Source organism: Psittacula echo (assembly GCF_963264785.1).
Source record: "Psittacula echo genome assembly, chromosome: 5".
Lineage (NCBI taxonomy): Eukaryota > Metazoa > Chordata > Aves > Psittaciformes > Psittacidae > Psittacula > Psittacula echo.
Genome location: NC_137739.1, coordinates 27,003,819 through 27,030,475, shown reverse-complemented (window position 1 = coordinate 27,030,475; position 26,657 = coordinate 27,003,819). Strand labels below are relative to the sequence as shown.

The following is a 26,657-nucleotide window of genomic DNA, read 5'->3' as shown; positions in this document are numbered from 1 at the left end:
GAAATACAGGAAATTCCATTTAAACATAAGACAAGACCTTTTTTACTGTCAAGGTGGTCAGAGTTTGCCCAAGAAGCAAACTACTAGATATTCAGGTGCCTGTTTATACCCTGAGCAGGAAAACAGTTGGCCTCAAAGAGTCCTGAAAATGGAATAAACCGTTGGGAAAAGGCATGTTCTCCAGTTGGCCACAGGCTGCTGTCTCTGCCCATGCCACCCAGCAAAGGTCACCACCAGAATGGTGTGCCACAAAACCGTTGGCACAGCTGAAGCAACCCATATACAGACGTGTTAAATATAATTTTGCCAATAATTTCACAAACTGTTATGAAAGGATTCTTGTCTTTGCAGCAATCCTGCAACTTGAAGTTTCATATACTGTGTCATTTTATTTTGCAGATGACCTCCAATTCTGCAAAGGCTTTTAGGTGTGTTGTTATAAATTTAAGCCTGGAATAAGCTGACTGCTTAATTAGAATGTCTATAGCATTTAATGAAAAAATGTAGTGCTTCAGGGGTTTTTTCCTGCCAAAGGACCCCAATTTCTTACAGCTAAACCAGAGACATCTAAACTCAAATTGCAATTTATAATGCTCTTAAAAAAAACACTTCTGCGTAATTTGGCCACATCTATAAAACCCACAGTTCCATTCATTTAGTGGAAACCTTGCTTTTTTATTTTCCTGATATCTTCCTGGAAATTCTTCAGTCTCTCTCCCTACACTGTAGGGGGGAAAAATGTATTTGGCCATCTCAGGTCTACACAAAATGCTGGACTTGGCTTTGATGCAGAGCAGCACCTGTGGTGCTGGTGCATTGGTTGAAGAAGGCGGAACATTGGCTTGTGTAGCACAGGGGCTAACTCCTGGCAGGGGAAGAAGAAAGGAGTAGGTGGTCCACATGCTTCTGAACAATCTTTAGTTCAATTCTTTCTTCCTGGGAGATACAACCTTCTGTAGAGGACACCATCTTCAGCAAAAGCTTCTGTTATTAATGTGCTAACTATTTTTTCCACCCATCTCCTGCTATCCCAAGCCTTTTTGCAGCTATTTCTTCACTACTGCTTTCTTCTAAGCAGGACAGCAGAAGCCATGGCTACCGCATCTGAAAAGAGGTCTTGGTATCCCACAGGATGTTCATGGCTGCTGAGACCATCACTGATTGATTGCATGATGAAGTTTCTCCTTCCTGAAGGGGTTTTGTAAATAATTGCCTCAGACTCTGTGCAATGTTGCAGAACAGAGTTACAGTGCAGGTTTGTTATCTTTGGCAATGAGAATGAAACAGGAAAGAGTACTACTCATTTCTGGTTTACTGCCTTTTGAAAAAAGAAGTGTTAAAAGCTCATTATTAGCATAGTGAAGGGCTCATCTGAAGTCACACACACACAAAGCATTAACTGTGCCACTGTCCTTGGTTCTGCACGGCGAAGACCTGGAATCAATGCAAGGACTCCATAGGTTGTCTTCAGTCACTATTTATGTACTAATATTCATTCTTTGAAGCCCTTGAGAGGGGATAGTTGTTTGGGAGGGAAAGGTCATGGACCAGGTCTATCCTGATAGACACAGAGTTATTATGAAGGTGTTTGGGTCTGAGAGTAGCCACAAATATCTGCACATCCCATGGAACAAACCCACACACTTTATTCCCTTACTGTGGTTCCAGTTCTGTATCTGTAGGGAAACTGGAAGGGTAACACCTTAGAGAAAGTCATACAGAACAGATGAGGCTGGCAGGCACCTCTGGAGGTCACTGAGTTCAGCACCACCCACTAACGCAGGGCCAACCAGAGCATGTTACTCAGAACCATGTCCAGTCAGGCTTTAAACATCTCCAAGAATGGAGACTCCATGGCTTCCATGGGCAAGGTTGGAGTGTTTGACCGCCCTTACAGTAAAACAGGTTCTTCTGCCAAAGAGATGCTCTGACACAATGAAAAAGCTGAGGTTGTAAACTATTCTTTTACAGTAAGATACTGTGAAATTCAACAAAGAATGATCTGTTTTCTATAGAACTCTTCAACAACCCTCAGAATGCTCTCTGGTGAGCTGTGGAGGTTTTTGAAAGAAGTTTAATTTCTGTAAAACTCAATTATTTCACCCTTCTAAAATTCCACAGTCCTATTCTCTGAAGGTTCATTATCCCCAAAATCCAGGTCAAGAGTGGTGTTCATCTACTGCTCATGCCAAACTTCAAAACTAACTGAAATAATGGCTACGTAATGTCTGCAAATCGCACACTGCTCTACAGCCTGTCACAAGCATTGCAGGTGATGAACTAGGCATTTGCAAAGTAGATATAAAGCTAAATACTACTTAATCTTTATTGCATATTAACAGGCTTTCAAAAATGGCTGATGCAAGCTTTTAATGCACCAGGATGTTTGATAGGTCAGGGGCAGCCAAAACCACAGCTGCATGTGTGATGCTAACTCCAGTTATTCATGCTACAAAACCACAGGAGGAACATTTTCCAAGCAGGGAAGGACAGAGTTTCTGTACTTCTGTTTATTGCACCAGTGGCTGAGTCATCACATCCTCCATAAATATTCTGTAATTAGAGTTGTTCATTTTAACAATACTAAATAGCTCCAGAGAAATAGCTGTAAATATTTATCACCATTTCAAGACTGAAATACTTCTGCCACACTGCATCCTGTCAGGTAACCTCCTTGGCAGCTCATTTAAAGGGGAATGAAAATTTCCTTCTAAAAGGAGAGATAACACTGTGAAGCCCTTTTATTTTTAAAGCAACATGAATCATAACCAGTTGAAGACTTAAAATGAAGGAAAGGCAATAAATACCCCACTGCTGATGCACTGGACTAGGATATGCAAGTTCAACTCCCAGATCTTGTCTACAGCTTCGATCTTGACACAGTCAATGTGGTAGGCATCATTTGTGGGTAGTCCTGCAGCTGAGGTTGCTGAATTCTCTCCATAATGCCTTGTTTTCACTTCCTTCTACGTTTGCTAAACTGGAATATTCAAGAGGAGGTTTTATACATAGCTGATTCTTTAATCAGACCTGGAGATATAGGGATGTGGGTTTTAAATAGAACCGATCATGCTTTTTTAAGAGAACAAAATTAGGGGGGAAATTTGCTCTTTTGTCCTCTCAAAAACTACTGCAGCTCTTTCTTTGTGAAATGTAAGTATACAGATGCTTTTAAGCAGAGGTGTGAAATACAGAAATGGAGCTATCTTACCGTAGGAAAGTGTCGTTTACTGTCCTTATGACTATACAGCCAAATCTACTCCTTACAAGCCTCTGAAAAACTGACAGTTCACTCCTTCTAAAGACTTGCTAGAATTTAGCAGCATTGTCAAAACTCCTTCTTCACGACACATTTTCAAAATTGGGCCTTAGATTTCTCAAGCTAGACACTCAGAAGAAGAGAAGCCTCAGATTTGATTGCAATTATTTACAATTGCATCAAGAATGAACTCTCCTGTATTCACACTTTACATTGAAAAGCACAAAGCCTATCTCGGCTGCCTTGTCCCAGGAGACCTTTCCCTTTCTGCAGTTTGTTTTCCACAGCAGAAAACATCTTCCAAATGCTACAACTGAGGTAGTGGTCTCGCAGATAACAAAGCCCAGATTATAACCCGCAGATAACAACCACTCGTTTCACCACCTTGTTGCAGTCCCTGTGCTTGATCTGTTTTTTACAGAAATAGATAAAAGCTTTCAAGGGTTTAAAAAATAAATAAAACAAGAGACTATGAAATTAAAGACCTTGCTCTAAGCATTCAAAGGCAACGTTAGCCTATCTATTTCCAAATTTCTGCATCCTCTTTGCAGCACCATTGCTATCTCAGTGCCGTTACTCTGGTCATACTAATAAAACAACAGCAACAACAGCTTCCTCCTGCTGTCAGATGCTTCTCAAGGCACAGTATTGTACATTAAAGTAATGGCATTTTTTCTTTCCAAATATAGCACCATATGAATCACATGAGAATAAAATTATTAGTACAGTTGTAATGCATTAATATATCACTTTGCATTTTACAACCCTACTGGTCAGTCCCCAATAAGTTTCATAGGAAATGATAATAAGCATATTAATAAGCAATCTACTAAACAAATAAACCTATTTTAAACTATTAGCTATAGAATGAGCCTTATTTACTTCCACACTTCAAAAAAATACTAATTTCACATTACATAAAAAGTAATTTCTAGGAGACAGGAAATGAAAACCTGTAAGACAGATCCAGTTAAAAGATTTTACCCCACAATTTGAAATGCTCTCTGATGAAATTATGAAAGCAAGGGGAAAAGTGAGTTATTCAAGTAACTATTAAAACTTCCTTACTTCGGCTATAATTAGTGCAGTTTAGTGTGAGCTGTAAATTGTACTGGTTACATTTGCAACTTAAAATCCAGTCACCTCACCATTTAATTATCAACATACCTAGTTTAACAATAGTTCACCTATTGTATTTCCATAACAGGAAACCTTCTAAATATGTAAAGACAACAGTACTTAATGTAAACCATAATGTATCATTGCAGTGCTAGGACCAAACTCGAATGCTTTCAACAGCAGTTCAAGATGAACGGTAACACGGAGGCTTCTCCTATTTTGATCAGCAATTATTTAGCAGTTTTCAGTAAATTAATAACAAATGAATTCTGCTTGTGATGTAGAAACTCTCCACACTGGGCACACTTCAGCTGGTGAGAGGTTGCATGGAAGGTGTTTCCCATGCCACATCCCACCTTCTCGCTCCACCCACTGAGCCCACCCAGACGCTGCCATGAGAAACAAGCAGCCTGAGAAGCTCAAAGAAGCCAGTGCAAAAACAGGCAACAGATGTTAAGACAAAAAATGACCAGGTGTGTTTCAAGCCCAGATTTCCAAATGCGATAAACCATTAAAAATAGTAACAGCATCAATGTACACCTAGAGGCATTATTGCAAACTACTCATATAAATGACACTAATAGCACAGTGAGTACACTGAAGGTAAGAAAAATCAATACTGCAGCAAAATCACTGAGAGATTTCATAGCTGTATTTAGAAATTAATTCATTGCAGATGCAAAACATTTAATGATTTGTGCTACACTACACATGATTTTCCATTTTGATATGAATATGCCTTTATTACACTGCACTTCCAGGCCAAATATCTGCCATGGTCATTTGATATAATTGTTTTTCTCTAATTTCATTAAATTATTTTCAGTGCTATAAGTAACAAAATGCTGACTCCACCTCACTGCTGACTGACAGACACTGCTCAGTGTATCTTGTTCACTACCAAGATTTCAACTATCCTCATGCAGTTTAAAAGCTCTGAAAGCTCTAATCAAGCAGAATTGAATACATTTCCTGAGGGTAAGTAGCAGCCTACCTTCATGTCATATTTTACAATAACTATTCAGAATTCAGGAGCCTCCCAAGATTTAAGAATACTGAAAAAAAATAAAAGAGGTTGCAGAATAAATTTGAAGAGGTTTGATTAAAAAAATATTAGCCTGGCAGAACAGAAGGCATTTTTAGAGAGCCTTCCTGTACTATCACTCCTTTACGTTTGCACAATAATAGCTGGAAAACAACCCAAAGCCACCAAGTTTAGTTCCCATGATCTCAATCATGTAATGCAATTTTAACATTTATGGAAAAGGTCAATTAAAAAAGTGTCCCATGTAGTTCCTTGAAAGAAGTTGGCTGTAATTCCAGCTAGGAAACATGGAAGGTAAACATTTTCTCACTTGTAAATGCTGTCATCACCAAAGAAATCATCACTGAGGAAAAGAAGTAAAAACCAGCTTTGTGGTGCCAGAAGTAAGATGTTCACATTTTATTCCTGAACATCTGAATTAAGGAATACATTAGCAGGATGGCACTAAATGGCCATAGAATCATTTGGGAAATTGAGCAGAGTAGAAGAAGAAAGTTATTCCAGGTAAACTCAAAGCAGTGGAGAAGGCTTTATACTAGCAGCCACTGCCTGAACAGGGTACAGATGCATAAACAAGCTGTTGGGGAAGGACTACCTTTCAGTCTGGTATTTGTATGTACAGCAGTTAGTGGTAAGAAGCCCAGGTTTAGAGAGAAATAGAGTAAATAATTACAAATAATGTAGTCAGTAATGATTCGCTACTCACTACCGTGATCGCTTCCATGAATGACAATTCATGATTCAAAAATATCTCCCTCCTTTCAGGCTGAAGAATTTTAATACATTTCTTCCTCATGAAGCCAAGGCCATCACCCAGGGATGATGATGGTAATGGAGACATACACAGAGTTGAGCAGATGGGATAAACAGAAGTGCTCGTCTATCTCCTCTAACAAATGTGCCACTGTTCCCAGCTTCCCGTCATATGAATTCCTAATGCAGTTGTGTGGGGAGGAAAAAAAAAAAAGGAAAGAACACAAAGCCTGGAAAAGTGAAGAAGCAGTACGAGGTTAAATTACCTAGTAACATGAAGAAACTCTACAGGCAGTTCAATTTAATATCCCAAATCACTGTCTTGTAGAGGTATAACCCTTCTGGCATCTACTAGCCAACCTGGGAGAACACCCTTGTTTCTTATGGCAGGGTAAAAAGCAAATGTACATCCACTTACAGACAGCAAGGAGGGAACGCTGCTCCATGCCCAGCTGCTGCGCTGTCACCTGCACTTACAGTCAGAATCTCGGTACAACCAACCTGTATGAAGAAGTGTGGGTGGCTCTGAAGTCAAATGCAAATCATGAGTGAATACAAATTTGAGGAAATAAAGACAAGGAAAGAGCTAGTTTTCATTTCTTTCATGTATTCTGAAACTGCAGTGATTGTTAATTCATTAACATATAAATCATGGAGCTGGGCACCTTATATTAGATCAAACATTCACAAAACCAACAACTGTAAAGCTGTTGCCTTCAGATAAACATATGCTGGCCTTACAGAAGCATAGGAAAAAAAGGAGGAACACAGAGAAAAACATATATTTGCATACAATATATATACATACAAATGCATGCTATTACTTAATATACCAGTCTATCATAACTACCAAAACTTTCATTGCCATACGAAAGAGCAAGAGAAACACACAGGCACAAGAACAGGGCAAAGATTCTTCTCAGCTATAAAAGGGCATTTGTGCACCATCTTGAGAGCTGTAGATCAGAGATAGAGGAGTAAGTAGCAGTCTTTGCTCACAGGCAGTACTGAATAATCCAAGCATATTGTATCAACTCTGCTGAACTACTGCGACATGAATGTTTTCTGCCAACTGTTTTCAGTTCTTTACTATTAGCAACATGAAGGGCTGGTGCTTTTTGGTATTTAACACTGAAGGCAGTTATAGATCCTTTGAGGTGAACAAAAGCCACTAAAAAAAACTAACCTGCAATACGTAAGCTTGCAAATGGGCTCAGAGAAGCCAGTGCCTGCACGGATGACAAAACAAACATGAAACTAATACAGCGCTTGGGACAATTCATCACAAGTGCCTCAGGGGCAGATTTACAAATGATGCATGTAAGTGCCTCATAAGACTTGCAGGAGCTGCCAGCTATGAGAGCTGCTTCACACCTACTCACTTGAGAAGCCACCAGCCCCTTGAAGAGGCAGTGCAATTTATGCACTTCAATTACTCCCAGGATCTTGCAGGCTCCCACCTGCAACTCCATGCACCTAGATGGCTCTGTGATTCTCACCAGACAATGCTCTGATACCTACTGTCTCACTGAAAATTACTGAGCACTGCTGTCTGAAGTACCTTATGGTACCTTTAAAACCGAGCCTTAGTGATCCTCAGGTACTTTTGAGTATTCTTTTTTCTTTGACAAAACAATGAAAAGGACAAATGGAAAAAGGAATAGAATATTGTAAAACCTCAGCTTATGGCCCATGAGACCTTTCATGTAAATCTTAGTTGAACTATTATCATAGAAACATAGAATCACAGAATGGTTTAGGTTGGGTTGGAAAGGACCTTAAGATCATCTAGTTTCAACCCCTTCGCCAGGGGTAGGGCCACCTTCCACTAGAGCCAAGTTGCTCAAAGCCCCCCACTAATGGATAGTATTACTCCCATATCTAAAACATCTAACATTAGGACATAGAGAGTAATACTACGTGTTGCTGCATCAGTTTGTCACATCAAAAGAATTACAGCAAATTCAGAAAAGGAATGATTTCTTATCGGCACCATCCCTTTTCTCTCCTGTAGCCATGGGAGCAACTTCACAAGCCCTTACCCAGCTATCAAGTATGAGCAGGTCTTAGTTTTGTTCCAGGAGGCAGCACCTTGGATGAGCCAGGGGGAAAAGCTTCTAAGAGCCTCACTTGCTATTTACTTTTAAGCATTTTCTGCAAACTGGAACATATTGCTATTTTTGCACCAAAGTTTATGTTAATTTCATCTTGTTTTACCATAAAATCTTACATCACACTTTGTTGTAATGTAAATCACTGATCTGAAAACTACACAGTAGGATATGTCCTCTTTTTCTTCTGTCTCTAAAGAAAAGGCACCAGTGGTCTGCATCACCTCTTTATGGGATTAACCCATAAACTTGACACTAGTTAGCAATTTCTTAATAATTTCTCAGAGAAAACCAAAACCAATCACATCAAATCAAACAACATATTTTCAGAAAGATGTTCAGTGTTTGACACTTGTCTGCAAGGCATCTTGGAAGACAGAATATAATCTTGTGTCTTCTCTAAAAATGTGCACTGAGGGGGTTTTGTAGATTTTTTTGTCAATAGCGTTGTGGGAAGCTGCTGAAAAGTTTCAATTACTGCCACAGTGATAAATACAGGATCTAGAGCTGCAAGTGAGTACTCAGCAGGATAATGCACACGGATTAAATGAGGACTACTGTGTGTGTGCATGCGTTTACGTAAACAAGATCGTGTGCTGACAGGATTTTTGTTTCAAATAAGAAAAGCCTGGAGAAATAGGTCAGACCTTTTAAAAGCTAATTTGTACTTCTTGATACCTTGTGTTAGCTGAATCAATTAAGTTGGAACTAGATGATTTTTGAGGTCCCTTCCAATCCAAACCATTCTGTGATTCCGTGACTGAGAAAGGATGGCAAAATCCATTGCTGTAGGTTTTTGTTTCCCTAGGAAAGCAAGCAAAATATTAGAAAATGTTTTACTAAAACTAAAAAATTTGTTCGTGTTCCTTGTACATTGCCTTCCAAATTGTATTGAAAACTGATGCATTTACAGAATCCCATACAAGTCAATAATACTTCTGTTAAGGATTTCTGCCAGCACCATCACTCAGTGAACTGACTAGAGGAAGATAACCATGTATTAGGTAGGCTCTGTAATGCATCCCTGGTGATCTGGGTATACCAAACTTCAGCGTCAGCACTCCCACCCCTTCACCGTGGGTTTTGTGCCAACAACTAAGCAGCAGCATCCAAACGTAACCCGAGTACAAAACACTACATTTGTTTTGGTCACATTAAAGTCAGAAGGAGCTATTAAAAGAAGTTGTAGCAGATGACCAGGTCCCCAAGTAACACATGCAATAAATTCACATGGCAGTTTTGATTCATAACTTAAGTCCTACTTATTCTTTGTCTATTCCAATTACTCCCTGATATGGAATTAATGTAGAAATCAAATTAAATGCTCAGGAAAGTGTACGGATCAGCTGGCCTGGAAAAAAAAACAAACAAACAACAAAACAAAAAACACAAACAAAACCACTTTTCAAACCAGTTAGGTAAATATGCCAATTTAGAAATGCACAATGTGTTTCTGCCTGAGTGAAGGTACAAACACAAAGCCAAAATGGAGACTCATGATGCCAAGAGCAGAGCAGCCTCTCTGAGTCTTATGGAGGTGTTTGGTAATACTGTGCTACTGGCCAGGTCTTGGTGGCCTTCAGAGAACATCCCTCTTTGAAGATGATGCGGAGGAGGAATACATTCAGATGTATATTGCTTCTTTTCTCCAAAGCCTCCCCAAAAAATGCTATTACACTGAGATGGCTAACACTCTGAACTTGTAGCAAGGATTTAGCACTGGGACTACACAGATTGTCTAAACTAAGTCGATCTCTTAATATAAAGTGGAGATGAAAAATTGTTGTTTTACACTGAGATTAACTCAGCAAAAGCAACTGTGGGTAGAGAAATAAGTCACAATAAAATTGATAGGGGCCTCCTTTCTTCTCTGAATTTACAGTGAGAGAATTGCCCATGATAATTGTTTCACAATAAATACATGAAGAAAAAAATTGCTTTCAAAACAGCAATATCTATGAATGTATTACTAACTCAGCATTGGTGATGCTCCTACAATTTGTGACATTTCAGCAGCAAAATGTGCAATAACATGGTTTTTAAAAGCCTGAGTTCATTGAATGTAAATACTGCTGTCAATGCAGCGAACGCACATGCCAGTTAAGGTAAATTAATTTTTAAAACTGATTATATGAAAAAGCATATATAATTCTGTCTCTTTGAATCTCTGTAATCAGGAGCCATGTAACAAAACCCAAGCAGACAAGAACAGCAGTGTAACTAATGCTTTCCAAACACTTGCACACGCCAGTAAAGACCATGAAGTATTTGACACGTGCCAATGCACCACCTGAGAGACAGCAAGCAGGCAGTCAATACAGAAAACTGTACAGAAGCCTTACAAAACTAAATGCATAGCCCATGTGGCACAACTTCCATAATGAAACATCACGGAAGAGCTGAAAATCTCCAGACAAATCACCAAATCACTGCTCACTCACACTGTCTGTTAGTACCACATAAAAACAGGTAGAGAACTGCAGGTTTAAACAAGAGGTGGTATAAAAAATGAGATGCTACCTTGCAAATTCTGCTTATGTTAATCTCCTTTATTCCAAAATATTGGAAGAATATTTACTATTTCTTCAAGAAGCTGAAGAACTCCCCTGGTTCCACAGCTGAGAGAACACAAACCCCCAACAAGTGCTGTGAGTCACAGGAGACACTTGTTCGAGTGACTTCATCATCACTCTTCTTGAATATTACTGTGTTTTCTCTAGCAAAGACAGCATAATCAGTAAGCTCAAAAATACTCTTAAGAACAAGTTTTACAACACAGTGGGATATGCACACATTGGCAAATACTTAAAATTAATCTCTGTTATACAGCATTGACAAAAACATTGCAGAAACCTCATCTAAATGACACTCTATCAACACTGTTGGCATATATTTTAAGAACAAAAAAATCAAGTCATGCATAAAAACTCCATTTAATCTGTTTCTCAAATCTCATTGCCACCTCAGTTACAAGTATCCACTTGTATTAAATAGAAAACAAATAAAGTACGTTCTTTGCTCCAAAGTGAGGTTACGTTTCCCCTTTAGACATGGAAATTATCAAAGGTGCAGTAAAAGTAGTTTCGCTAAGGAGACTGTAGCATCAGCTGAAATGGCAACCCTTCAATTATTTACAGGAATAAATGCCAATATTACCACCGAGAGGAATACTGATATAAAAAAGGGTTATAAGTGTTACTCCAATGGGAATAAGTCTTACTTCATACAGGAATGGAGTAATAAAGGAGTGTTACTTTTCATTATATAATTGCTATCATGGTGGGCTTTTTAACTTTTAATATGTTTAAATAGCACTAAAGAGAAAGAATGACATTCTGATATTAAAAAGACTGTAAAAGAGGAAGGTGCTCTGCAATGAATAAATCTCTGCAGCATTACACATCCCGTGCCTAAAAGGCAAACCCATGCTGTTTCTACCAGGATACGCTGGAACACCCAGATACATGCCTGGATACTGAAAAGGTGGAATTTGCTGCTCACAGCAGCTTTCACATATACAAATTGACTTACTGTTTTGAGAAGCTGATAGTGCATGATGTAAGAAGCATGCATTTTTTAATTTAATTACTCTCAAATTATTTTTCTACAAAAGCAAAGGCACCAAGAGAGACCAAACTTTTTAAGAAAAGCATGAATCAATATACTTGATTGGCTTCACTCTCAATGAAGCATGAGTGAGAAGACTTAAAATACACATAGCACTGTATTTTTCTTTTCCTTCTAGAAAGAAAAGTCAGCAATATCAAAACAACAATTAGATGCCACTCTGAACTGAAGTTCCTGGTATTCCTGAAAATGTCATATCCACACAGAGTAGAGAGGCACAGCTGTCTCAGTATTACACCAGTTCAACTAACGCAGGTAACTCAGTTTTCTGGCTAACAATTATATCTACTGAAACAACTACCATTTATTTAAGGGGGAAGACATTTCTAAGAAGGCATAGATAACTCAAATATCACACTACAGTTATTTAGCTTCCAGATTATTCCTTACTGTGTTTTATTTACATTGTCCTGAAAGGCTCAGCAGATGAGCAGTACAACTTGTTAACTTCAGTTTGCTTAAACATGCACATCTTATAATTTATATTTTTTTAGTGCTAATTATTCGTATTACTGTGTTTGTCCATGCAGGGGCATAGGAAACACCACCCTGAATAGAACAGGATCCATCTAGTCTCCATCAGTCAGTGCAGCCGGGTACTACCGAAGAGTGCACCAGATCTACATTTTGGGGGTTCCTAAAGATCCCATTTTGTGGCAGTGAGTGCTACAGCTACAGGGAGTGTAAAGCAGCATTGACTGGTTCTGAATTAGACTTTTTTTTCCCTTTTTTCTCAATTGCTGATTGTCCCCTTATTCCTAGTGCTAGGAGACAAAGCAAACAAAGAATAGTATTTATCTTTGTTCTATAATATTGTGACATTTAAACAGGGTAAATGGGAACTGTCAAGCAGACATTTTGATATTGCTAGCAATGATGGACTGAATTAGCAGAGAAAGGATTTGACTAATGATGAACAAAAAGAATATGGAATAATTAATGACCAGAAACAATTTTTTATGGATCACTTTGATTTTATATTTCTATCAGACTACAAATTTGATCTAATATTCTTAGATTTCAATGAAGCATTTGACTTTATATCTCACATTTTGATTAATAAAATATAAAACTAATATGTGCATATGTAATAGATTTTAAATGATCAAATTGAGCAGCAATGCTTCTAATAGACTCCCATGGGGCCTGATTCTCAGCCTGGCACTGAACATTTCTCTCAGTAACCTGGAGGAAGTCAAAATTCTCTGATGAAAGTTCTCAGATGACAACTGGAAAGGTGATGAACAATGAAGTTGGCAGGCAGATGCAGTCAAGTATCAGATCATATATCTGGAAATAAAGACTACCAACCAAGTTCATGGGATAAGGGTGTCTATGTAGGGGAACAGTGATGAAAAGTTATATTACTGAGCAGACTGCAACTTCCACAAGTAGCATTGTCAATCTTGCTTCTCTTGATTATACCAAAGTCTGCAAAGTAGGGTTACTCTAAAAAAATAAATCTTGGAAGCAGAGGTGAATAATCGGATCAATGGGAAGTCCTACGGGAATAGTCTTAATTCACTTCTTACATATGGGGAGATCAATACTACAACAAAAAATTACGTCTGACACTGATGCCAATGCTTGTCCCTGATGAACCAGAAATACCAGACCAGCTCTGGAAGCTGTAGTTCCAGAGGCACATCAGGCTGGAAAAATTTCAAAGAGGACCCACAAGAATGATGAAAGATGTGGAAAATATGTCTTTGATTGAGCCATCTGAGAACTCCAAGTGAAAGGCATGACTTGATCACAGTGTAAGAGCATGTAAGCATGGAAAAGAGATTTTGGAGCTCCTCAGTCTGGTACACAGGGTGGCTAGAAAACACAGTGGGACAGTTTTGAAATTATATAAATTTCCAAACATGATAGTAATGCCCTTCAGCAATAATTGTGGTGAGCTGCCCAGCCCTTGAAAAAAAATAACCTGGATTGCATAGTCTTTAAAGGGTTACCCAGAGCTGCCACACTTGTATCAGTCACTAAAACAAAGAGAAATCTTATAGACCACCTTAGGCAGAAGACAAATTTGTATCAGTGTGAGCTAAATGCCTAGAAATATTCTGCCAACACAATTTTTTCCATGTACTGTACTCTTTATGGCTGATCACTGCCCTCTCTAACTTGCACTATTTTTGTAGATGACCAGAGGAAATGCTGCACACGCTCAGGAACAACCCAACCTGGTCAACAGGATTGTTTTATATGGCTTCTCAGTAAAACATACAGGTGTTTTAGAGCTCTTGGTAAAAAACCTTTTAGAAATAACTCAATAATTTCATATTAATTATGTAGCAGGACTTTATAAACTATTCATAGGTATTTCATTAGCCAAAGGAAATAAAAGGTAGGTATAGAAAATAATGCTTTTATTTATAACAGTGGAGCCACAAACAGAAACCTACAAAATATCTAGTCAACACTCCTGTTTATTTGCCTAGCAAAAAACCACTACCTTTAGCCAATTTAGAACCTAAATTCTAATTCTCTAATAAGTCAAATTCTCATTTTTCAATAGCAATGAATTTTCGATGTCAAACCTTGCACAGGGGAATATATTGATAAATACAGCAGGTTGCAGCTTTGAAATCATCTCTGTTACTAACCACTACAAGCAAAATGTGGGCAATTTCAAGTGTGTTTATGGACAACCAGTCAACAGTGGACAGTTTTTCAAGTCTGCTTTTATGTGAGTATCTAATTCAGCAGCTACACTCAGTATGAAAAAAAAAATAGGCTTTGAGACTTTCTGAGTTAGTGAACATCAAGAAACTCAAACAAACCAAGCTGAGAGTACTGAACTGCCATAACCACGAAGCCCAAATCTGTCTTGGGAAGTCGTTCAGCCAACATGTTTTAACACAAGATCAGAAGAGCATTTTTAAAATAACCGTGTCATGGAAGGCCAGACTAAAATATGCTAAATAAAACCAAAATTATCAGTTTTAAGGATTTCTTAAAATGACCCCTAAATTTCAGTTTAAAGACCTCACACTGAAAACATAATACAAAAATAGAAAACTATGTGAATCCATTCCCTTTCTTAAATAGCTATGACCCCTATAAAAATCTAGTTTTTCATCACTGATACATTCATCAGCCAAAGCTATTCATCAGATTAAAAGACAACTACACGAAAAAAGGACTAGGTAAATCTGTAACAGTTTCTTCTAAATCAGCTTCTCAGAACTTCATTGATGAACAACATCACATAATCTGAATAATTTTTATTATTTTCAAAACAAAAAACAACTGTTTGGTAACAAACTCTTCCCACGGATAAACTTCCACTTTTCAACTCTTTTCTTACCATTTCTACATCAGTTGCCAGCATATTTTGCTGGCCTCAATTATTTCATTGTTTAAGAAATACCAAGGAAAACTAATACATCTTTGTTTTCCATTCCTGTGGAATCTTTTTTACATTTTAATTTCCATGCATTTAAATATTTAGCCTTTCTTTTGACTTGCTAACAGTTGTCTCTCAGCATTGTCAGGTTACATATATTTATCTAAGATTGTCTTTGTGTACCCTATCTAGTAAATATTTGAGGTCAAATTTAAAAAATCCATACCTCTCAAAGCCAGGGAAACAATTCATTTAAAGACTTTTTACTTATTTTCAGATATAGACACTGCAGTGAGGTCATCATATTGATACAGAGGTGAGTGATGCAGGATAGTTCTGCTTCTTTTTTATTGTCTGGTATACAGATGGATTTTAATTTATATTGTCTTGCTTCAGGAATTTTTTATCACCAGCCATCTGCATGAGCACTCAGGAAAACACATGATCAGTAGGTATATTGTCTACAAAGACATTTCTAGAGGCAACCAAAATCACTACATTCAACACAAGGGCTTTTTAGTCATAATAAAGAAAACACATAGACATGAAGGCAATTCAGGAGAAATTTCAAAAGAAGAGCTATTGCTGCTTCCCAGCTGAAGCATCAGACCTCATGATAGTACCTGAAAACTGGAGAATATGCCCAGAACACCTACGAATCATCTGAGGTACTTCCCTTAAAAGACCGACACTGGTGTACTGCTAACAGATGATAAAACAATAGACAAGGTACTGTAGACAGTTTCAAATTTACAGCAATTTGTAGTGGAGAAAATGTAGAAACAGGGCACTGTCCTCTAAGTCTGGATTTTTATTTTTTCCATCTTCAAATGGTCTTTTCATTTTTCCTTCCTCTGTTCTGCTCCCAGAATCCAGAAAGGAATTTTTCCTGATTAAACCTCAAGATCAAATAGAAATATTGTGTGTTACATCTTGCTATACACATTGTGTATCTTTTATACCTGCAGCAGTAATTGTTATTTAAATATTAATAACATAATAATTTCTTTTCTCCCAAAAGGGACCCATAATACTTATATCTTCAGACTATTCATTTTCTGCAATAACTCCTCCTTTTAAAAGGGAGTCATCAAACTGAGTCACTTTAAAGCTGTTTCTCTGAATGGTGGATAAAGGGTAATTTAGCCCAGAGAGCAGGACCCCACAGCCTCAGATGAGGCTGCAGAGAGAGCAGATGTATCACCCCAGCTACAGCGGCGGAAGTTCCTCCTCTCTGGTCCTGTATAGAGCTGTGCTCTTGCCTTCCTAAGGGCAGCCTATGAACAAGCACCTCTGGCACTCAGGTGGGATTAGCACTACCTGCTCTGCTTTGTCCCAGTCTATTTTACCTGGATTTTTTTCCCATTCCTGTTTCTTTTGGCAGAAAAACTGAACACCTTCAGCTCAAGTATATAAGTGTTATTTCCTTGATTTTTTAAAAATCATTTCTAGTCTTTTCTTCACACACCTGACCCTTAAAATTCAAGAGGCAACCTCAGGCACAAAAACCAACTGTGCCAAGAACACTACAACTACTCCAGCAGCAAACTGCTCTGTGTGAGATGTACAGGAACTGTTTTTCCTCTATTCTGCACTCGGAATTTTTTCGTGGGGTGTTTTAATTGAGAAATGCCATATGTTCAAAGCCCACCCATGGTACTCCACCTTGCTAGTAGGAAGGCAGTGTCATACCCATGGCCCTCAGGGCTAGCAGTATAACGCAGATCAGTTCAGCCAGTGCAGTAGTTCCTTCCTTGGACCCAGTAGAAGGGAGTTAAAACACTAAATAACCACTTAAATGCTGATTATTTTTTAACGAAATGTTGACATGTTTGGACATTGAAGCCTGAATTCATATGCATATATCACCAGTATTTACTTCAGCAGAAACAACCATTCCCACATGACTGAGAAAATGCCATAAATAGAAAATGACTCCCAGTCCCCTTTGTCTTGTTCATCACCCTGACCTCAAGCAAGTGTCAGAGATTTCAGAAAACAGTGCAGTGAGGGTTAGGAGGATGCAACATAGCTGGATGACTGAAAGTGTCTGAAAATAAGGTTTAGAAGTTCTTCTCTAACTACAGGTCTTGAACTGCAAGTCAGCATTCCTTACAGGCAAAACGCGGACACCCTTCAACCTCATCTGAGATACCAGGTGCTTATCTTAATCTACAGAGAACAGTTTCATCAAAGTTGTTTCAATATACATGGGTTTAAAGTATTCTGTATCTAGATGAATACATCAGGTAATGTGCAGAATAAATCAGATAGATACAGGAATGTAGTGGAAGAAGTTAACTTGTGATTGGTGGATCTATACCAAGCATACTTATCAAATCCTCAACTACTCCCAGGGAAGCACCTTTCTGCATGCTTCTAGTAGCCTAATCTTTCAGCCCATGCTGGAGTTTCCTGTTTCGTTTGAACTTTTCACTATTCTTTAACAAAATATCTGAGCTATCTGCATGTATTTTGTTCTGTTGAGATCATCAGAGAGAAAATTAAAAGAGCAACACAACTTGTCTGAAACTATTGATTTCCTAAAATGCTGGACTGGTAATTCTGGAAAGCAACCACAGGAGATGCCTTTTTCTATGTGTTCACCAATATCCTCAAGGCGGAGCTGGATGCTCACAGTCCTTGCCTCCGCAGCAGCTCCTTCAGCAATGAGAACACCAACCCTTACACATCCGGATGTGGCAATTCTGGCAGTTTTTATGGAGTTTCAGGAGCTGAGAGGCACTGGATCAGTGCTTAGGTAGCTTTCATCCATCAAGAGCCATGGCTCGCAGGAGGTGAGACTGGCAGCGTAGCAGCTGGCACAGAGCACTCTCTGAGTTGTTCAGTCACAGCTTTGGCTGCCAGAACCAGCCACTGTGCTGGAGGTGTCCTTATCATTCTAGAAATGGCTGGTAATTAAGGTGAGATCTCACTGTGCTAATGTTCAGCCAAGGCAGGAGGAAATGGGCCTTTCCCTGACAAGTTTATCATTCAAGCAGGCTACATAAACAAGCAAAATGGATGACGGAAAATATAAAAGGTCTATTTTAACATTCTTAACATTTTCTTCCCCGTGCACCCCTCTGATCAGCTAATTAAAGGTCATGGGCCACGCAACTGGGAGCAACATGCCTTCTCCTCCACTTTTCTCAAACAATAGTGCCATGCGTATTTACCAGATGAGAGATGGTCCCTTGAAACCAGATCAGCTTTCAATAGCTGCTTTTCAAAGTTGCATCCATTTCAGAATCTGCTTCTCTCTCCTTCTCCCAAGGAAAATGGTTGCCCATGGTTCATGCCTCTGGTACACAAGGAGGTTTTCTCTGGCTGGAGCATGTTCCCTCATTCATGTTCTTGCTCATTACTTTTCCTCTTTCTTGACAGATATATTAATTTTGACAGATTTTTTCACACTTGTTCTATAATCCATCAGAAATCACAGTTACGTGCTTCTGATTATGGTGGAAAATGTAGTTTTATTTTCAATCTGAATTCAAGCAGTGATCCTGGAGATGATGTACCACAGAAATGAATGCTCAACTCTGTGTGTCACTGAGCAAGTTTGTATGTATCCAGCTAAAGAAGCATAAAATACTTCTAAAATTAAAAATAAAGCTTCTCATCTGCTGTTTGAAACCTAATCACTCTCTACTTGATGGTGAAAGTGTCCTGAGCACTCAGTAACCCTGAGGTCTGGCTCTGAGCCTCTAACACAGAGATAACCAATCTCCCTTCTCCCAAAAGGCTCATAGCACACCATCTCATCCTGTCAGGGTCTCTTTTCAGGGAGATCTTGTTCCTTTGCATTGAATTTTTTTCCGAAGTCAAAGGAAATACTGTTACCAGAGCTATTCAAAATCACCTCAGGGATCAGGAAACTTGAGAGTTGTCTTCTGAAGCACTGGCACCATACTAAAACTTCTCTCTTTACCCTCTGTACCTGAGTTTCCTGCTTTACCTTCGCACACAGCAATGCCACGTGTTGCACATAAATCCAACAGAAGAACCAAGCATTCATCTGTGTTTACATATGCACAGGCATAATCTTCCCATAGATGAAAATACTTCCCAGTGGAGAAAGCTGCAGTAAAAATGGTGCACAACAAATGCTCTTCCCAGTGTTTAATGCATCATATAACTCCACTTGGACTTCATGGCAGTAGAGCTGCTCTGTGAACCACGTACACTACAGTAATAATCACAGACACCAGTAACAGCACATTTGCTTAACAGAAATCCAGGACCACACATAGCCTGCCTTATGTAAACATATAGTAAATAAACTTCTTAGACATAACTAATGTTACTGATTGAAAATCTGCCTTTACTGTGTGTTTTGCTCCCAACTTCAACAGCAGACAGCATTTCCTGTGCTCTGTCTCACTGGAATTCAGATCTGTTCAGGCTGATCGACATCCAGTGCATGCACCTTAGCGATCGCAATTATTGATGAACATTGCATAGTACTAATAAAGTTTCACTTGCAACTTCAGCTGTCATGCTCAAAGCTGTAAACTACACCAGATTATGTTAAGCACCTTAACATGGCTACCTGATGGTCTGAAATTCCCAAGTAAATGACTACTGGTGACACTACTTCCCACTGTGTATGTTATGCAGGCTATTGGCTTAGCACTGTTGTAGATTTTCATCTCATTTTTTCATAGCTGTAGGCTGTTAGACACCTATAAATATGGTTTTTAACTCTCATATTTCCTCGCTTCCAAGTGAGATGATGACTGTGTCATAAAAATGCACAGACCACAAAGGAAGAAACACAAAATGCTTTTCATTCTACTCCTGAACCCAGTGATCAGGTGTGAAGAGGTGTCTTGTTGCATTGTCAGAAACACCTCAGTTTTTCGAATTCAGCTCTGTGAGGCTAGCAACCTCTGAATTAAGACACAGCTCATAATTCAGACATAGCACCAGAGTTCATGTGAAATCCAAGCTGAATTAACAAGCACAGGTAAAAAATCTGCCATTCCTCCAATCACAGATCAATTTACCTTACAGAGATAAATCAAACCACAGTATTTACATGTTCAGAACAAGACATGAAGTAAGAGGCACTGTTCCACCAACCTGCAACCTGCAAATGAGGAACCTGAGGATATTATAAAACTGACACCAATTGCTTATGATTACTGTACATTCGTGTTAACAGCTTCAAAATGTGGATCCACATCTCTGCTCTTTTCTTAAATCCATGGGATTAATCTACCCATATACCAATTCTAACCTCTTTCAGTTATTTTAGCATAGCCTTAGAATTATATTTGGCATCCCTATCTGGCACATACAATAACTACTAGCAACAGTAACCGTTTCTGCATTGAGGTCACCGGGTGTATAGACTGCTGTGAGAAGTCGGGAGGGTGCAGAACACTGCCTGACTCAGAAAGTCAAGGGAAATGGGAAAAATATAACCCAGAAATTGTCGGAGCTCTCAGCTGCATTCGCGCTGTAGCGCTCGGATTTCAGCAGAGCCTGCCCTCTCCTAACCCCTCCTCACCTTCCCCTCCTCCCCGCCACACATGTACGGAAGCGCTAGAAACGATCCTTTGGTTTAACAAAAGCTTCTGCCCGTCCCTCTTTCTCTGCAAGGAACGAGACTTAATCCAACCAGCCTGCCCCATAGGAAAAGCTGTTATTTGTGCGTGAGCCAGGAAGGCCAGGGAGATGATTGCTGCGCAGGCTGCCTACAGGAAAAGGCAGAAAACCTGAGCATCCCCTCTTCACAGCTGAGCTGGTAAAAAAGGATGCAGGAGACAATGAGGAAGAACCCGGCTTCACACACACACGCAAACACACGCATCCCCTCCCGCAGTGTTACACGGCGCGGTGTAGATTTCGCCGTTTCGCTCCCTCGCCTTTGGAAGCAGGGCTCCTGCAAATGGGTGTCCCTCTGCCCCTGCAGCGGCGAGCCTCCCGCAATCCGCCCCTTCCCTCCCCGCGGGCAGGGCGGCGGCAGCGCCCGGCTCCCCTTCGCCGTACTCACTGCTCCTTACCCGGCTGGGCACGGGCGCTCGGCAGCACGGCGGCGATCACCCCCAGCAGCAGGACGGCCGCGGCCAGGCCCGCTTGGCCTCCCTCTGGTGGGGCGCGGCGCGGCAGCGCGGTGCCGGGCGCTTCGCGGGGTCCCGTGGGGCGCGCCCCGCTCCGCCGGCCGCCCGCCGCCCGCTGACACATCCCCGCGCCTCGCACGGCCCCACCGCGGCTCAGCGGGCAGCGCTGCCCATGGCCGCGCCGGGCTCTAGAGCAGCGGCTGCGCAGGGAGGCGGTGGAGCAGTGGCGGGGGGCACCGCATGCTGCCGGCGGCTCTGCCCGGTGCCCCTCAGCGGCGGCGCGGCCCCTCCGGCTCCGGCGCGGGAGGGAGCTTCATCGACAAAGGGCTCACGTCGCCGCCAGTCCCGGCCCCGCTCCCCGCCCTCCGAGCGCGGGGAGGCGGGGAGCGGAGGCGGCGCTGCCGGGGCCGCGGGGACCCCCTACACCGCCTGGTGGGGCGCCCGACGCCCGGCCCCGCTGAGCCGCGGCCACCCCGCAGCTTTCTGCAGGGCAGCGGGAACAGGTCGTGTAGGGGCAGGGCAGGGTGAGCAGAGCGCTGTCCAGCGCGGGCCTCAGCAGCCCGAGGACATGGGCCAAGGTGCTGCTCTGCGTGGCTGCGTGGGCTCGCTGAGTGCCATACCCTGATCCCCACCACGCGTTACTGAAGCAACTGTGCCTAGCATTGCCTTTTCGGTGTAAATGAAACTGCACCCACTCACAGTGCTCTTGTGAGTAGAAGTCCCTCTCTGCTTACCTTGGAAAACATTTCTTGCCAGTGGATGTAAAAGCGAGGCTTCAGGCCAGGACATGTCCAGAAGCAGCTCTCATTGCCTGAAGTGTTAGGGAGCACCTCTTCCTGTGCAGCAGCCCAAGCCCTGTAAATGCAAGAACAGCTCTGAGAATAGAGCAGCTGGAGTGTACAGCAGGGGTTGACTGCATTGGTAGCCACATCCTCAGCCACCCACCGTATAAACACAGGAAAGGCCTTCTGCCACCCTGCTCCTGCATTCACTCGCCTGGTCACTCCCTGCCAGTCCGTGATCATGCTCACACCTCCAGGCTGAAAGCGGAGCTCCAAAGTACAGAGGCTTGCCTCAACGATGCTTAAACGTTCGCTGTGAGACCAACTGGCTCATAAAATGTAGTGTGGATGCCAGAGGAGGTGAGCCCCTTGCACTGTTTCCTTGATTTGTTTTAGTTCCCAGATTATGTCTGTGGGTAACAGAAGATGGTGGTGGGAGGAGGAGCAAAGTGAAGGTGGGCTCAGGGCAGAATGTGCTTCAGGAGCACGAGAGCTGATTCTGAAAGGGTACAGCATTGCCCACATGCAGGAAAGTGGCCTGGGCCTTTCAGCCTTTCCAGCAGAAAACAAGTCATCTTTCTGATAAATTGTTAGAAGCCAGGTTTGAGATGCAGCAAGCCTCAGCATCAGTTTACCCCAGTCTGGCATCCTGCTACCCAGTGACTTGCAGCATCCCCCAAGTCATGATGACCCATAATTATGTATTTATTCGACTGGTTCAGCACACTCCAACTGTCACCAATGCAATTACTCAGTCACTGATTTGTCCCATTTGTGCCATTTTACTCACTTTTCCCCCAAATTACTAATTCACTCAATGCAAAATTAGCTTCCACATGATGACTGCTAACGATTATCCACAGGGAAAAGATGGCAGTCGTATGATCATTACAGTCAAATGGATAGATTACTGCTCACTCCGGTTTATTTAGGGGCAAGGTATTTAGTGCAGGGCCCTCTGGTGGTACCGTTGGTTACCTTCAGGGAGCCCCGTGTAAACCTATTTCATCATTTTCGTATTTTTCTAGGTTTTGTCATAACACGATTGTCATAGAATCACAGAATCAATTAGGTCGGAAAAGACCTTTAAGATCATCAAATCCAACCATTACCCCAGCACTTCCAAGTGCACAACTAAACCATATCACTGAGGGCCTCATCTACAAGGTTTCTGAACACTTCCAGGGATGGTGATTCCACCACTTCCCTGGGCAGCCGGTTCCAATGCCTGACCACCATTTCAGTGAAGAAAATGTTCCTAATATAGAGTCTAAACCTTCCCTGGTGCAGCTTGAGGCCGTTACCCCTTGTCCTATCACCTGTTACATGGGAGAAGAGACCAACTCCCACCTCTCTCCATCCTCCTTTCACGTAGCTGTAGAGAGCAATAAGGTCCCCCCTGAGCCTTCTCTTCTCTCCAAGCTAAACACCCCAGTTCTCTCAGCCGTTCCTCATCAAACTTGTGCTCCAGACCCTTCACCAGCTTTGGCGCCCTTCTCTAAACCTGCTCCAGCACCTCAATGTCTTGTAGTGAAAGGCCGAGAACTGAACACAGGACTCGAGGTGCAGCCTCACCAGTGCCCAGTACAGGGGGGATGATCACTGCCTTGGCCCTGCTGGCCACACTGTTTTTCATACAAGCCAGGACACTGCTGGCTGCCTTGGCTGTCTGGGCACAAGCTGTTCAGCTCTGTCAGTCAGCACCCCCAGGCCCTTCTCCATGAGCAGCTATCCAGCCACTCTTCCCCAGGCCTGGAGCATTGCAAAGGGTTGTTATGACCCAAGTGCAGGACCCGGCACAGAGCCTTGTTGAACCTCACAAAACTGGCCTTGGCCCATCGACCCAGCCTGTGCAGATCCCTCTGCAGAGCCTTCCTACCCTCTACCAGATCAGCAGTCCTGCCCAACTGAGTGTCATTTGCAAACTTAGGGAGGGCGCACTCGATCCCGTCGCCCAGGTCACCAGTGACGTTACTGAGCAGTGCACCCTTCCTGGCCAGCAGAGAGGACTTCGCTTGCTTTGCTCCCTGCCGAGAGGACGCTGCCCTAGAGCCCCTTCCCGCTGAGCTCACCTCACCCTTGCCGGGCCCTCCCTGCGCGAGCTGCCGCGCCTCGCGCTGCTAGAGGCGCCGCGCGCTGGCCGCTCGCGCCCCCGGGCGAGTGTTATCGGCTAGGGGTCGCTGCCGGCTCCGGGAGAGCCCTGAGAGGGCCCGGGGCTGTGGCTCTGGCCCTTCAGCAGCCAACTCCAACCGGGGACGCTGCGTTTTCCGCACGCCGCGGGGCTGAAGGGCCCCGCTTCGGAGCTACTCACACCTCGGCAAACCTCGGTCCGTGGGGCCTTGGTGTAAATGGTGAGTAAAAAGCTAGATCCAACACTGCTTGCCCGCAGTAGAGCTGCCACAACCATTCTGAGTCTTGCCTTTATGACAACCTTTAAATGAGACACACATAGACGAGGAGGGACTGGAAGTGGCAATGCACATCTAATCACCATCCCTAGAAGCATTCAAAACCCTTGTAGATGAGGGCCTCAGTGACATGGTTTAGCGGTAGATGTGGCAGTGACGGGGAATAGTTAAGACTCTATGATCTTAAAGGTCTTTTCCAACCTGGTTGATTATGTGATGCTCTGTGAAGCAGCAGTAGGCCATGGTCTGACACAGTTAGCATTTCTTATTTTGATGAATAAACAGGCCAAGCTTATAAACACAGATAGAAGCACAGAACAGAGTGCAGTCTCCAGGCACCTCTAGCAACAGGGTGTAGATGCTTCTAACCCACTACTTCAGGATTTAAGGACAAGAATGCATTCAGACGTGTATTTCACCCTCTCAAAATGAAGTTTCATCATTCTAACAAAGAATACTGAGTGCTGCTCCCCAAGACAGAGTCAGCTAAAGTTATACAAATCTGCTTAGAGCATGTACCCACTCTTCCCAAGATAAAATGAACCTTCTTACAGGTAAAAATTAGGAAGATATCATTAACACTGAATACCACCAAACCTTATCCATGATTTCATGCACCTTTCTGCAGTCATTTCAGTCACTGTGTCATTCCATGTGGGAAGAGGTAGGAAAGGCTACAGCATTTCTCTGGTGCTGCCCAGAGCTTTGCACCACGCACGACATGCACACCAAACATTACATATCTAAGTTCCCTATGAGGGAAGTTAAAGAAAGCAGGGAGCAGTAGTATTGCACAGCCCCACCAAATCCTTGACTCACTCAAATCCTGCCTCAATTCATGGCAGGAGCCGAACCACAGCACATGAGTTGTGAGGATTAACATGAATAACTGTGATTGTCAGAACTGGGCTGCTTTGTGAGGGACACCAAACAGCAGCTTCTGCTGCCTCCCAGAGACTGGTCATCTCTTCAGCTGAAAGCCTAAGCTGATTCATTGAGAAAAGAGAGCATCATCCTGAACCCGTCTGTCCTGCTGCAGATCTGCAGCACGTGACAGCCCCATTGACTCTGAAAGCTTTTCCTTGAATTAATCTGCTATTATAACTGCAGTATAAACTTGTCTTTCGCATTTCATGACAGGAAAAATATTCACCAAAGTTCAAACCAGTGTTAGTCATCCTAAAGGCAGCTGAGACAAGATTACTTACAATTGTCTGCTTTAGTCCTATACTTACACAGGATGGGAAAGAGCATAGGGGACATTCAGACATTATTACTAACAGACAGGGAGAATAGAAAGGACTTGACAGGCAACATATTCCCTTCACCAAAGCCAGAGTGTAAAGTACATCAAGTGTACTTCGCAATGGCCTGTTTGCTAGGGGAAATGTGGGATACAGATACCAACATCAACATGTGTTTAAAACGTAGTGATACATGAGACTGAGAAAAATGAAAAGGAAGCTGCTCCCATAGCAACAGTCTGTAGAATGTGGACGGATGTGCTTTCATGCAGCTTAAGGTCCAGTGCTTCAGGAAAAGCTCTGCAGACAGCATGACCAACCTGCATTGCTGAGCAAGCAGCTGTGAAAGATCAGCGTCTGCAGCACCTTGTATTTAGCAAAGTAAAGCTTTTTGCCAATTCTGAAGTATTCACATATCAAAAGTACATTCCACTGCGACTTCATTTTACATTTCATTTATGACAGCACCTCATATACAATGTGAAGCGCAGAAACCACACAATGTCAGAAATATGCGTACCCAACAGCCTGCTCCACGACAGCTTTCAAACCACTAGATTTCAGTGAGCACTGTAAACCCATGGCAGAACAAGCACGTTTGGCCAGGAATGTTGCACCAGCAAACGTGCCTTCCACAGACATCTGGTCCATACCAGGCCATGCGGAGACACCCACTGCCCAGGACCATCTGAGGCAGTGGGGCACCTTCCTGCTGGCCACACAGCAGTTGCCACAGGGTTGGTATGACCTTTGGCAGCAGTAACGTGTCTGCTGGTATCCGCACCAGACAACCTTTTTCTAAGGGTTATAAAAGTGGGACATCCAGGACAAAGAACCTTCAAGGTTTGTCTATGCTGCAGGCAGAATCTCAAGCTCCTCCTAATCA

At 42.1% G+C, this 26,657-nt stretch overlaps 1 protein-coding gene across 1 annotated transcript in view; it reads right to left on the bottom strand.

The window, feature by feature from the left end:
- The window catches only part of KIAA1549L (KIAA1549 like), a gene marked incomplete at both ends in the record, with an annotated part of 113,127 nt that extends 91,666 nt beyond the window's left edge, over window positions 1–21,461 (bottom strand). Inside the window, one exon of the mRNA XM_080618418.1 lies at window positions 21,281–21,461. Within this exon, the coding sequence (XP_080474544.1) occupies window positions 21,281–21,461 (181 nt within the window). The remainder of the gene's footprint in view (window positions 1–21,280) is intronic.
- Window positions 21,462–26,657: the final 5,196 nt, after the last annotated feature.